Source organism: Sphaerodactylus townsendi, linkage group LG12 (genome assembly GCF_021028975.2).
Source record: "Sphaerodactylus townsendi isolate TG3544 linkage group LG12, MPM_Stown_v2.3, whole genome shotgun sequence".
In the NCBI taxonomy this organism is placed as follows: domain Eukaryota; kingdom Metazoa; phylum Chordata; class Lepidosauria; order Squamata; family Sphaerodactylidae; genus Sphaerodactylus; species Sphaerodactylus townsendi.
This window is the reverse complement of record NC_059436.1, coordinates 40,641,110-40,655,687: the sequence shown is the minus strand read 5'-3', so window position 1 is coordinate 40,655,687 and position 14,578 is coordinate 40,641,110. Positions and strand designations below refer to the sequence as shown.

At 43.4% G+C, this 14,578-nt stretch overlaps 1 protein-coding gene across 1 annotated transcript in view; it reads right to left on the bottom strand.

The window, feature by feature from the left end:
- The window catches only part of LOC125441536 (voltage-dependent N-type calcium channel subunit alpha-1B-like), a 286,638-nt gene that overhangs the window by 146,855 nt on the left and 125,205 nt on the right, over nt 1–14,578 (bottom strand). The window contains exon 12 of the mRNA XM_048512145.1: nt 5,365–5,477. Within this exon, the coding sequence (XP_048368102.1) occupies nt 5,365–5,477 (113 nt within the window). The remainder of the gene's footprint in view (nt 1–5,364; nt 5,478–14,578) is intronic.

Below are 14,578 nucleotides of genomic sequence, written 5' to 3'. Positions count from 1 at the left end.
TAGGACAGAAAGGGGGATAGAAATCCAACTCTTCTTCTTCTTCTCTTGGTTTCCCTTGTCCCATACTGTATCAACCTGCCAATTAAAATCAGTGCCTCAGGCCCTCCTCTGTTTGCTCTCAACTTCTGGGTTGAAATAGAGACATGGCCTTTTCCGAGGGGATGTCTCAGTTGTAGAATGTCCTCCCTACAGAGGCCCATCTGGTGTCTAATTCTTTTCTTTTGTTTTTTGGCACCAGACATTTTTATTTAACCAAGTTTTTGGTGACGCACTCCACTTGAATCCCAGTTTACCTTTAGTTTGTATTACATTTCCTGCTGTTTAGCTTGACCAATTTTTATGCTAGCCTTAATCTATTCATTGCTTTTCTGTGTTGATATTTTTTTTACTTCATAGCTTGGCTGTTTTTATTTAATGTTGGTGTAAGTGAGTTGGAGCGTATCTTGCAGAGAACCAGTTAACTAATGGTCTAAAGAAACAAAGAAATAGCATAGCTAACTATAATGAAACTCAAAGTGTTCAGTCATGGCTGAAATGTTTTGAGTGACACATCTTCTTTCCGGGCATCACCAGATGCAATTCTGAGCAGCCACAAGCTAATGAGTACACTTGTCTTTCTACCGTGCTGGCTTGTATCCCCTAACTGGTTATACATCAGAAAAAAAGTTTGACTCCAGTGACACCTTTAAGAACTACAAAGTTTTTAGCTTTAGTGCTTAAAACTTCTGCATGCACAGGAAAGCATAAAGCAAGATCCACCAGATCTTGCATGCACAGGAAAGCATAAAGCAAGATCCACCAGATCCAACTCTGGCCCTCCAGATGTTCATGGATTACAACTCCCATCAGACTCTTGCAACCCTGTTGGTTTTAAAGGTGCCACTGCACCCAAACATTTTCCTGCTGTTTCAGACCAATATGGCAACCCGCCACTACACCGAGACTCAAGAACTGACTGAAAGACACAGAAACTGCAAGAGAAAGACTGAATGTTCAATTACTTCCCAGAGTAAAACAAACAAAAGCTTTGTATTGTCAAAAGCTGTCACATCCGGAATCAGCTAGCTGTTGTGGATTTCCCAGCCCACTGTGGTCTGGTAGTTTCTGCTGCTAAGGTTTCACCCACATCTTTGACTGGTATCTTCAGAGGTATGTCACAGTGAAATGTGGCAAGAGAGACAAACATCTCACCATGATATGTTGCTGAAGATGCCAGCCAGAGATGCAGGCAAAATGTTAGGAGCAAAAACTACCAGACCACTGCCACGCAACCCAAAAAACCCACAATAGTCAAACAGAAACTTGCCAGAAAATAGAGAATTGCCATGGTAGATTAGCCTGGCCTCTCTCCAGTCATGTAAATGTTCCATGTACAGGAGATGTAGTTGTTTTCCTATAGAGGAGCATTAAAATATCGTGTACTCCCTGCATGTGGTATGAAATGGTACAATCTAGGAAAAGCTGCACCAAGAGGTGCAAATTTTGACATAAAATTCATCATATTTCAGAAAGAAAACAGCATATCTAATAAAGGGCACAGACAGCTTCTCAGAAAGGGCCCTTCCTTTGCCATTCTTTTGCCCTACTGAGTTAAAAAAAAACCAATCTGAGAACATTTATATTAGGAAAACTAATGAATCAGAAAATGAAGAAAAGGCAATTAAGGCAATGGATCTCTTTAACAATTTCACATTAGACAGACAAGCCTGCCAAGCAAGAAGCTTAGAACGCTGGGCAGTGATTTAAACCCGTTACACACTGCAACTATTAAGAGGTTTCTGATCGCAGGCAGGAATTCTTCTGACTTTCCCTCTCTGGCCAATTAATTCCATTCCTTTTCTGTCCAGGATCACAGATGCTCCAAGTACAGAAGTCGGTATCCATAGCAACTGGTAGGCACCCCTGATCGGTCCAAGTCTCTAGTTGGGGATGTTCTGGTTTCCCAAAATCCTCTCTGCCAAAATACCTGCTTGAGGGCAGGATTCGGGCATAGTAAAAAAAAAAATGCCAGGGTGCAGAGAATCTCTTTTCAATATCTATTTTCAACCTTGGAACAAGCAAAGTGTGCTATTTGTCCATTAGCAGCAGCATCTCCTGCTACAGGACAGTTTCCTCAGCTAACATCTTTTCCAGCAACTTCTACTTTTATTCTTCAAGGGTATAGTGCAATAGTAATGAGAAGATCCCTTCTGCTCCATCTCAATTAAGACTCATTCTGTCTTTAATACAGAGAGGTTGACATTTCAACAAGCTGCCATTGGTTCTGGTGGTTTTTTGGGCTGTGTGACCATGGTCTGGTTGAAATGGTCTGGTTGTTCCTAACGTTTCGCCTGCATCTGTGGCTGGCATCTTCAGAGGTGTATCACAGAAGGAAGTCTCCGGTTTGATTCCCCACTCTGCCACTTGAGCTGTGGAGGCTTATCTGGTGAACCAGATTAGCTTGGGCACTCCAACACATGTCAGCAAGATGACCTTGGGCTAGTCACAGTTCTTCGGAGCTCTCTCAGCCCCACCCACCTCACAGGGTGTTTGTTGTGTGGGGGGGAGGGAAAGGGTGCTAATGTATTGATTTATATTGATGTATTAGATATTGTATGGATTTAGTTGATACCTGAATTGTCTGTTAATGCTGCTGTTTTTGTTCTTATAATTTGTATAGCCTGAAATGCTTAGTCACCATCTGAAATTGGTTCTATTTAGTCTTATGTATTTTATTACTGTTACTGTTTGTTATTGGTATATTGTTGAAATGTATTGTTTATCATGTTGTTAGCCTCTCTGAGCCCTTCGGGGATAGGGGTACAAATATAATTGAAATGAAATGAATGAAATGAAGGAGATCGTAAGCCCCTTTGAGTCTCCTTACAGGAGAGAAACGAGGGATATAAATCCAAACTCTTCTTCTTTGGCCCCCTCACCACCAAGAACTCTGTGCTGCCTCAGAGATTGGGCACCCAGGGTACTCACCCTGCCTGCCTCACCCTAGACCAGGGGTAGGGAACCTGCGGCTCTCCAGATGTTCAGGAACTACAATTCCCATCAGCCCCTACCAGCATGGCCAATTGGCCATGCTGACAGAGGCTGATGGGAATTGTAGTTCCTGAACATCTGGAGAGCCGCAGGTTCCCTACCCCTGCCCTAGACACACCTTTACTTTTACCAGTTTGCAATCTGAGGATCCTGGGGAAAAGGCATTCATGTCTCACAACAGAAACACAGCCACTGAAGTCACAACAGCCACTTTGAAAACTAGCCCTTTGCCCATTTCTGTTACCATTTTGGCTAGTGTCTGTTTTTTAACATATGGGCATTCTTCTTCTAAGATCCCTGAATTCTGAGGTTGCCGATTCTTATAGCCATGGAACAATGGAGGAAAAAATTTGAAAAAATACAAACATCGAAAAGGGCAGACCTTTCTCAGAGTTCTCACTGGGTCTCCTATTGATCAGGTTTTGATCTGAAGAGTTCTTCAATGGCAGTAGGATTACAGTTTGATCACAAATTCAGTACTAATAGGATTTTGTGGTCAAACCATTCAAACAACTGGTCTGGGGGAAGCAAACCTTACAGATTAAGCAACAGGCAGTTTACTTCTAGGCTACATGATGTGAGATTTCCACTGAAGGATTAGTTGGCTCTATCTCCTGTCCCTCTGCTTTCCTCATGTAATCCTGCCTGTTGACTAGAGGGACATGGCACAGGTTCAGTTCCTGCTGTCTCCAGTTAACAGGAACTTAAGAAGCATGGCATGAAAGACCTCTCCCTAACCTTGGAGAGCTCCTGCCATTTGAAAACAATAATGAGCTAAATGGATCATAGCTTGGCAGAGCATGAACATCCAGATGAAGCTGACTTAGATCGTATCAGACCATCGGGCCATCAAGGTCAGCACCACCCATGGCTCTATGGGGTCTCTGCCAGAGGTCTTTCACATCATGTGCTGCCTGGTCCTTATCTACTGAAGATTCTGGGCACTGAATCTGGGACCTTCTGCACGTGCCACAGATGCTCTACCACTGAGCCACAGCCCTTCCCCTTGCTTGACACAGAGAATACCCAACCTCAAGCTTCCAGTTAAAGCACAGGTGTCAAACTCGCGGCCCTCCAGATGTTATGGACTACAGTTCCCACCATCCCCTGCCAGCATCATGCTGGCAGGGGATGATGGGAGCTGTAGTCCATAACATCTGGAGGGCTGCGAGTTTGACACCTATGAGTTAAAGGATCTCAACTGAGCAAGACTGAGAAAACCTCCTGCTGGAGACCTTGAGGTAACACTACTTGAGTGGAAGAACCAATGGTCTGACTCAGTTTAAAGCAGATTCAGATGCTCACAGAAAAGCTCAGCATTCCCAAAAGGTGCCCTTGCACAGTGGCAGAGCATGTGCCTGCAGGCTAGTTTCTATTATCTCTTAAAAGAATCTCAGGTGGTTGGTTTGGGGGAAGGCCTCTTCTTGAGATCTGGAAGAGCTGCGGTCAGTCAGCAACCAGTGCAAGGCACCTTCATAGTGAAGGGCAAGTAAATGTGGGGACACAGAAACTACATTCTAAAAGCACTATCGTTGGATGAAGACATGAGAACTCCATTCCAGACTCCCTACATTGAAGTTGCATTTGATGCAGCTTACGATTGTCTCCAAACCATCTTAACTTCCTTTTTGTTTTTCAATTTCCCCTCACTAATCCCCAATGCCATTGGAGACTCTGGTTTAGATTCAGACTAGTTAAGAATAGGGTCTTGGATCTTGATTTTCATAATTTGACTCTTGCTGCCAAGACAACCTGTTCTCCGACTACATTATTAATCCCATGCGAGTGTGGAATTATGGCAGCATATCTTCGTCTACTGATTAATCCCACCCAGAGGACAGCCTTGGCTACTGCAAGATGTAATGTGCTGCCATCAGCTCTGCTGGAGGGAAGATTTAAGAATATGGAACGTTCTAAAAGAGTTTGTTCATGTGATATGACTACGGTTGAAACACTTGACCATTCTCTGTTTCTATGCCCTAAATACAATAAGATACGCATGAAATGCATGAATTCCATTTTCTTGCAATGTTCTCAGTGGCATGAGTGTTATAAGATACCCAACCTCCTGAACAGCTCTGATGTGCTCTTTTGTGAAACTGTTGCAAATTTTATACTGGAAATTAGTAATTTTAACTGCATTTCTTAACCTTGTTTTGTTTTAAAATTGTGTCCTGTTTTGTATGCCAATAAAGGCTTGTGTTGTTGTGACTCTGGTTTAGAAAAGAAAAGGTAAGTGGAGGGCAGACAGGGGGTGGTAACGGGCTGGAAAGGAGAAAGTCTTTCTCGTCACGTTAAAGAGCCACGGGGTTCAAAAATTAACCTGAAACATACTTGGTGACTTTGAAAATCCTCAGCAGTCGAAGAGCCCTCAACACACTGATGCCAAAGGATGCTCCAGGTTTCACGGCCGCCCAGATGACTTCAAAGATACTGCCCACAATCACCTGCAAGTCAAACAGGGAAGATAAAGTATTACAAGGGAGAGAGAACTTCACTAAGCAGAAAGAGAGGTCAAAATCTGCAAATCTTTTGAGCAGAGAATCAGGTCAGGACTGTGGGTTCCATCTATCCAAACAGATCCAGAAAAATCATGGGATTTGCTATCATGCCTGGTGAGCAGTATCATGAAAGTCAGTCTTCAGTTTTCAAAACATAATTGTTCAGCTCTTACGATGACAGTGGAGGTTTTAAAGCATGGGGAGAACTGTCAATGTCATAGAATCCGGGAAAAAACAACACACACCGAAGGATCAGCGAATTTCACCGATATGTTGGTTTTTGCTGCTCCCTTTGACAGGTGGAAGCAGACTGAACTAAACTAAGCACATCTGTTTAAACTGGCAAAAGTATACATTGAAAAAAAACCTGGCTCTTTTGATACAAAAGTCAGCTCAGAATTGAACTTTAAGTCTTTGCTAACCACAGAACACCGCCTGTGTTATACGTTACAAATACATACTCAGGGGTCTGCAATCTGCGGCTCTCCAGATGTTCATGCTGGCAGGGGCTGATGGGATTTGTAGTCCATGAACATCTGGAGAGCCGCAGGTTGCAGACCATGTAATCAAGGACTTGAGTGCTCTGCTTTGTCAATAAGAAAACTTCTGAAATTCTCCTCATCTGTATCTCTCCCCAGATTCTGTAAATAATAATTTTGAAAAACCTGGCCTAGTTTCTAAAACACAATAAATCTATCAGCAAATCTCTACTGTTGTATTTTTAATTTTCTAATTTTAACTTCCAGACTGCTCTCTATGATGCAGCTTTCTACTCCTTTGGTTCATTTGCATCTCTCCTCCACCCTTTTTATAGATGGGAATTAATATAGTGATGCAAAAAAAAAAAAGCAATCTTGGTGCTTTTTGCACATATGCTCATAGCAAAATTCTTCTTGTCTGATGCTCTACCGGTATACAGAGCACTTTTGGGGGGTTATCATTTATATTTTTAAATAAAAGTGAACAATAAAAACTTTTTAAAAGGTCTTTACAAAAAGGATGTAACCATACATTTAATCACATCAAGACCTCTTGACTGCAATGTTTTATCAATGCATGATGGCAGCATGGCATGGAGTGGTGGTAGAAGGAAGACCCAGGCAAAGGAACTGAAGGAATTTAAGACAGCAACGAAGAGCACGTGCTCCAGTGCCGGAATTAATTTAACAATTTTTCCTACTTCAACTGGAATGAGGAAATACAATACTGAGGGAGCACCTGGAATAATAAAGAAGAAGAGTTTGGATTTATATCCCCCCCCCTTTCTCTCCTGCAGGAGACTCAAAGGGGCTGACAATCTCCTTGCCCTTCCCCCCTCACAACAAGCACCCTGTGAGGTGGGTGGGGCTGAGAGAGCTCCGAAAAGCTGTGACTAGCCCAAGGTCACCCAGCTGGCGTGTGTAAGAGTGTACAGGCTAATCTGAATTCCCCAGATAAGCCTCCACAGTTCAAGCAGCAGAGCGGGGAATCAAACCCTCCCCTCCCCTTCCCTCCCTTGCATGCCATCCCTCACTCCCTCCCCTCCCTTGCATGCCACCCCTCCCTTCCCTTCCCCTCCCTCCGCTAGGGTGGGTGGGCCATGTCCAGATGCCGGGCTCCCTCCCCTTCCCTTCCCTCCCTTGCATGCCATCCCTCACTCCCTCCCTTACATGCCAGTGCTTGATCTTTGGGGTTCTGATCTTAAGCCCTGTGGCATCTAACAGGGATTTCTCTTCCTAAATGGTGCTAACCAGGAAAATTGGTGGATTAGAAGCTGGAACTAAAAGCAAGAAAAAGTAGCAAACCACCAGATACTGGGACTCCTGATATCACACCAGATTAGAATGCACCTGCTCTTAACCACTGCACCACTGCTGCTCCTGGAACCAAGGAAATTTGTTGAACCCAGTCTGTGAAACAACTTTAATGTGCTGTTGCAAAACTCTCTTGCACCAATGGAAATGTGTGGCCATTTCAGATATTTCACACAGGCAAGCTAAGCTGGCCTTCAAATGGGCAAGCTGTTCTAAAAGTAAACTCCAAGAAGTCAAGAATCCAATCCAGTAAAATCTTCAGTGAACATAGTTGTAAGATACCTGCATTTGTCACATTTGCCCTTTTGGCTTCAATTTTAGATACTTTTCTCCATTCCTCTCCTTAATTTGCATTCCACAAAACTTTAGCATTTAGCTTTTCTGCTACTTGAGGTTTTTGGGGTTTTTGCTACTTCAGCACTTCTTACCTAGCTCGACGCAGCCATCAAGGTCTCTTATAAAATAAATATTCAAAATGCTGAAGTTACAAAAATTGTACATGTCATAAATGTGCAGCGCTGATGCACAAACTGCAGCGATTGAAAAAAAAACACCTTCGTTGGGGAACGCCATTTGTACAAGGGTAATTGAATTTCCTATTCAATCAAAACAATCTGTTAAGGAAGATCCAAAAACAACAACAAAGATGTTATATTACTCATGCAAATTGTTCCAGCCACACCTGGAACGCAGAAGCCTTGCAAGGTGTTTCCAGCTCTAGAGGGCAACTGCAAAGCAATGATTGTACTAAGCAGACAGCACGGGAATGTTAATGAACTGGCCACTGGAGAGGCATCATTGCTGTTAACAGCATAGCCAAGAGGGTCTTATTTCAACTACCAAATGGATTTACGTTATAGTAAGCAGAAGGGAACTGACAAATGTGCACCTTTGTTGGCTATACAGAGGTTGGCCTGAATAAGAAACGGATGGTTTTGCTAGCTCTTATTATGCGCCAGATAACATAAGTCAGCTGTTCATGGGGTCAATAGGAGCTCAGCATCCAGTCCGCATTACTAGATTGAGATTCCAGCCCCAAGGGAATGCAGCATCTGGGGCCAGAGAGTTATCAAGCTGTGCACCACCTCCACAGCTTTGACCAGAAGAAGGAGCAACAAAGAGATCAGCAAGGGATTCTTTTGCACATCAACAGCCTACAGCCAAGCTTTTCTGCTCCTAAAAGCCTCTTGGGACAAGCTTGCTTCAGACCCTCCGCAGCTGAAAACCAGCTCATGTTTATCAAATTCCAGACAGAGAGCCCTGTTAGCCGACAGCAGCAAAAATAATCAGGAGTCTTGTGAAAACTTAAATGCTGACACATTTATTCTAGCATAAGCCTTGGGGACTAGAGCCCACTTCTTCAGACAAAGTGAGCTCTAGCCCACAACAGCTAAAGATGAACGGTTCTTTGAGGTGCCACAAGCTTTTGATTTAATTTTTGCTGCAAAAGATGTGTTTACAACTCCACTACTGCACTCGGTGCTGATGGCAGACTGTATATGAGCCACGCTCACACATAATCTGAAACGCCACAATAGATCTTGTTTGCCATTTTTCATTCCTCCAGGGAAGCACTTTTCTCACTTGCCCAATTTATCTTCACAACAACCCTGTGAGTTTGACAGAGTGTGACTAGTCTAAGGTCAAGCAGTGGATTTAGTGGGAAATTGAGCCTCCCTGTCCGAGACCACCATTCTAATTACTGCACACTGGAGCCTGGGGCATATCCCTGTGCTTGTGTTCTGCACCCATTCCTCTCTGTAATCTAATATGGAAAAATAAGAGCCTTCTCCTGAGCTCTCTGCCCAGTTCACATGAAATGCCCACTTTGCAGACAGAAATCTTATAGCACATTCCTATGGGGGGAGGGTGAATTGACTAGCAGAGCCAGTGTGGGATGTGCCAACACATGTGCCCCCTATGTCAGCATAAGGAGCACCCCCACTGACAGAAGAGGCAAAAGTGCAACCTGCTGGCCACCCGTTAGCTCCGCAGTGACAAAACCCAGAAGTCAGGGCTGCTGCAGAGGAATGTTGGTGTCCAACTGGATGCCGGTGCTGGGGGGGGGGGAGATCAGGGCATTCCAGGGGGTGGAGCCAACATTAGTCAGTTTCCACCTAGGCCCATGGTGGTGAACCTTTGGCACTCCAGATGTTATGGACTACAACTCCCATCAGCCCCTTCCTGCATGGCCAATTGACCATGCTGGAAGGGGCTGATGGGAATTGTAGTCCATAACATCTGGAGTGCCAAAGGTTCGCCAACACTGAGGCTTTGCCCCCAGGTATGCTGTGGCCCAGGGCTCAGAGTTACATCACTGCACCACAGGTGGCATAACTCCATTTAGCCCTATGGCGAGTATTCTGGTGGGGGGAGGTGTATTTTTGTTTCCTCTGCCTTCCACTCTACTAGAAAACCCTCTGGAGGCAGCGTGGCAGTGAGGTAGTCCTTGGCTGCCTCAGGCTGTGGATTGGGGTGTAAGACGTAGATAGGATGCCCAACCTGCAGTAGGAAAGTGCACACAATCTGATCCATTTAAAAACAAAGTTTTCATGGCAAGCAAAAATGTGCTGCAAGGATGAAGGATGACAGCATTCTAACTCTGAGAGCAGTTCGGAATGAGTCTGTTCAATTCAATGTAATCCTTTGGGTGCTGTGTGGTTTCCGGGCTGTATGGCCGTGTTCTAGCAGCATTCTCTCCTGACGTTTCGCCTGCATCTGTGACCGGCCGTGAAAGCCTTCGACAATTCAATGTAATCCAATGGGGCTTATTCACTAGAAAGGGTCCTTAGGTCACAAACTAGTCCATCATAAACATTGGCTTTGGCCCACCCATGAGACTTGGGCCTGGATCCTGCCCACCCCTATGCCTTCAAGCCGGCTTAGTGCCAGAAATTCTCTAGGTCAATTCCGCACAGCATAATTATACCAGGTTACATTCAGTATTTTAAAATCTGGGTCTATTTTATCGTGGTTTCTCCCTTTCCATGGGTGTCTATTTCTGTGAAGGAATCGAGTTAAGACTGGGAGGAAATACTCTGATTTCTTTCGCACAAGCCCAGCTTTTTTTGTTTTTACAGCATAGATGTAGCACGCATGTTTGAACATCCCCGGTATGCTGCATTCTGATTGGCTGCCCCCCCCAAAAGCAATACTTCTGATAGGTGGATCCACAGCAAAAGCAGGAAACCAAGCAGGATGCCCCACCCCCACCCTTTTCTCTAACTTTGGAAAGGAGGCGGTGCAGTAAGCAACACAGCAAGCACATTGTGCTACACAAAGTTAAAAAGTTAGACCAATACTGGGCAGAGCACTACGTCCCATCGGCATTTAAAGGTCTGCAAGAAACCACAGCATGAGACGCTCACCCCCACCCCATATACCAAATCAGTACAGTACAGTAAACCTTTATTAGGCATAAATAATTCTGCATACAGTATGTTCGTTTCATACACAACAATACAACAAGGCATCCAATACACTAAGTTAGGATAAATTATACACAAACTTTCTGGAGACCTATTGTGATATCCATATGTTAATTAAAGCTGATATGAACAACTTCTCATGAGCCTCAGACATTAAATCAATGTAATTTAGATGATTTGATACATCGAGGGACACATTTTAGTACCGTCTTTGAGATATTACTTCCGCTAGATATGTAGCGACCCTAAAGGTTATCTCAGAAGATGCATCACTGAGTAAATACTTCACTACATAAGCCGAAGGCAAATTTGTTTTATCTTTGATAATCGGGGTTATATAGTGACCACGTAGTGCAGAGTGAAGCTGACGTTCTAGGAGGATATGCTGTATTGTATCCACAGCATTTACAGAGCATGGGCATCGTCTGTCAGCAAATAAAACACCTTGAAATCTCCCGATTGTAACTTTGGAAGGAAAGGCATTTACTCTGGCAAGCATAAATGCTCTGCGACGAGATGGACTGTCGAGACTACAGAGGTATTTTGCTATCTTCCCATGTAGGATGGGTAGGTTTAGAAAGTCTGGAGAGCATACTGCAGGTTGTACTGGGTGAAGGGACTGAAATTCCATATCGATCAGTCTTTGGCTGAGCAATCTAAATATATATTCCTCGCTAAGAGGTTCGAGAAATTCCAAAGAGAATCCTAGAGTTCTTATTTTGGATTCGATATGGAACAACCAGGATATGCTCAGTCGGTCAGATTTAAAATAGGAGAATAACGAACTTTCCTTTACCCTAAAGAATATTTTTAGCCAAAATTTAAAAAGCATAATCCAAGCTTCCGTTTCAATAGAGTGTATACCCAGTTCTGCATAGATCACCCTATTTGGGACACATTTTGGAACACCCAAGATTTTCCTGTAAAAGGAGGACTGTATTTTCTCAATATTAGAGTCAAACTCCAGTAGCCAAAGTTGCAAACCATATAGAAGGGATGCAATTATTTTTGCTTCAAATATTCATACAGCAGCTGGAACAATTTGGTTACCTTTGGTGTAAAAGAATTGTGTAATTAAGGAAGCTGAGGAACTAGCAGTTCTGATTACTTTTGCTTTTTGTTTGGGCCATTGAAGTTTATGCTGGAAAACAATACCAAGATAATTGAATTCCTTAACTTGTGTGAGTGAGTTGTTACCAGTAACCCAATTTTGCGGTTTCCAAGATTTTGAGAAAACTAGAATTTTTGATTTGGCATAATTGATAACTAAACTGTTTTTTTGACAGTAGTCATGGAAAATTCGCAGATATCTTAAAAGACCAACTCTAGTATATGACAAGATTGTAGTGTCAGCAGCATAAAGTAGTACGGGGGTATCCCTAGTATTTAATTTTGGGGGGTGTCCATTAGTTTTTTGTAGAATTGGGGCTAAATCATTCAAATATAAATTAAAAAGATGAGGAGCCAAAATACAACCCTGCCTTACACCTGTCGAGACTGGAAATTTTGGGGTTAGGTTGCCCTTATTTGTGAATTTCACCTGGCCATAATTATCTGAATGGATTTTTTTAATGAGAAACAGAAGCCGAGGATCCATTTGTAATACCCTAAGTTTTTCCCACAGTGTGCTCCTTTGCAGGGAATCGAAAGCACTTTTCAAGTCCATGAAAGCCACATAAAGTTTCTTTGTGCCCTGATTCATATATTTATTGGCCAGGAATGCTAAAAGAAAGCAATGATCTATGGTTGATTTGCCTTCCATAAACCCTATTTGTTCCTGACCTATAATTGAGTTTTTAAGTGTCCAGGTCTTAAGGTAACGCTCTAGGTGCTTTGTATATAATTTACCTAGTATGGACAAAAGAGTTATGGGTCTGTAGTTTTCAGGAAGGTTGGGATTGCCTTTTTTGAAAATGGGAATTATAATGGAATTGAGCTATGTCTCTGGGATATATACCAAATCACATTTAACTTGTCTTTGAGGCTGTCACAGAGTGAGAGCATCCTGCCAGACCAGCGCTTCCCCATTTCCTCCCCCCCCAGTACCCCATTTGGAATGTGAGCCTGGAGCTTCAGGACTGGGATGGCTGGGCTACGGCTTGGCTAGTGAGCAGTGCTTGGTGAGAGCAAGCTGGAACAGGGGGAGTGCTCGTGCTTTCCAGCATGGGCTCACTCGTCTGGCTCCAGGAAGAGCTGTCAAAGGGCAGAAAACTTACTTAGGGAATGTTTCAGAAAGGGTGGGTTGCAACTCAGAAGAAATGAAACTGACGTGATGTAAGGCACAGGTGGGGAAAAGAAATCTGTGTTGCTCCAGTGGCGTTTGTACAGAAGCAATTCAGTGCAGGGTTTAGGGGAAAGATTGACATTTTAGCAGGTGGGATTGAGGGAAATATTGTGGGGCAAACCCACTTCAGGATCGGGAACCGTGCAAACTTCTGGGCCAAACCAGGATATCTCCCTTGCTCAACTTGGGATATTTGGACCGTGCGGAATCAACCATAGATAGTTTGGAGCAGGACACTAGGGTTTTTTTTTCGTCATGAAGCCTTATTGACAGAATACCCTTCCAACTTTACCTTCTTTTAGGTGCCAGGTAAAAGATGTTTTCTTTACTCAAACCTCTAATGGAGTACAGATTGTGTTGCTTATTATGCAGACGATCTTCAGTTACTGATTAAGGTGGCCTTAATTGCTGCATATTTCATTCTTGCATTAATCCAATCTGTTGCAAAAGGCTTTGGAGATTTTTCATCCAGGTATAAATATTTTAAATAAAACACTCAATCTCCCTTAGGCCCGAGTCTTCCTATCCATAAAACTGGAAGATTAAGGACTATCTTACAAGGCTATTATAAGAATGAACACAATAAAGTATTTTGGGCAATAACAGGGCTAAGGTAATGGCCTATGCAATTTCTACTAATCTTGGACTGCCAGCAGCCATTACAGTGTAAAATTATTTATCCGTCGCTGGATACAGATAAAATTGTAACATCTAAAGTTATGCAATATGTAGCCAGTGCCATTAATTTGTTTTCAGTTTGTTCTGAATTGCAGTAGTGAAGAGCTGATCTGAATGATTCATTGTGTAGCTCTGTGCAATGACTTTTCAACATTGTATTGTTATCTAAAATACTTTTTGATCACTGATATAAGATTATCCGGCTTGGGTGGGGAAATCCTAGAAAGTGCAGCAGGCTTGACTCCTGCCGCCAATGGCCTGCTGGAATGGCATCTTCTCCTCCGCCGAAACCATCTGCTCGGCCAGTGCAGCCAGCCCAGCCTCCGGCCTCAATGTGTTCTTGGCTTCTCCTCTGAAGCCTGCCAGTGAAGCAGTTAATTAGCATCAGTTGTGGCCGTGCAAATGAACACCTGCCAAAGGCCACTTCGCAGGTCTCATGGAAAAGAGGGAGCTCATTTGGTGAGGGAGGTAAACAACTTCTCTGTGCTCCTTGCAGCAACAACTCAGCCGCATTTCTGCTAGTTGGCAGGCAGAGCTCATGAGCAAAGAGGACCATTTACCTGATACACCGCATGGCATCTGGGAAGACAAGGATGTTTACATTCTGCAGTTTTATACAAATATAGACAAGCTGCAGTTTGTGGTACAGAGTTCTCAGAAATATCAGCTTTCCTAGTAAAAATAGAAAGCAGGTCTCTTTTTCAGAAAACAATGAAATGGCCTTGAACGTGTATTGGGAAATGTCTTTTGTTATCTCAGAAGTCAAGTGAGATTGATATTCAGTGCTCAGAGATGGAGCTTCAGATGGTGCCCGAGATAACTTCACCCCCCACCCACACTTAAAACAAGTGGAATAAGTTATGC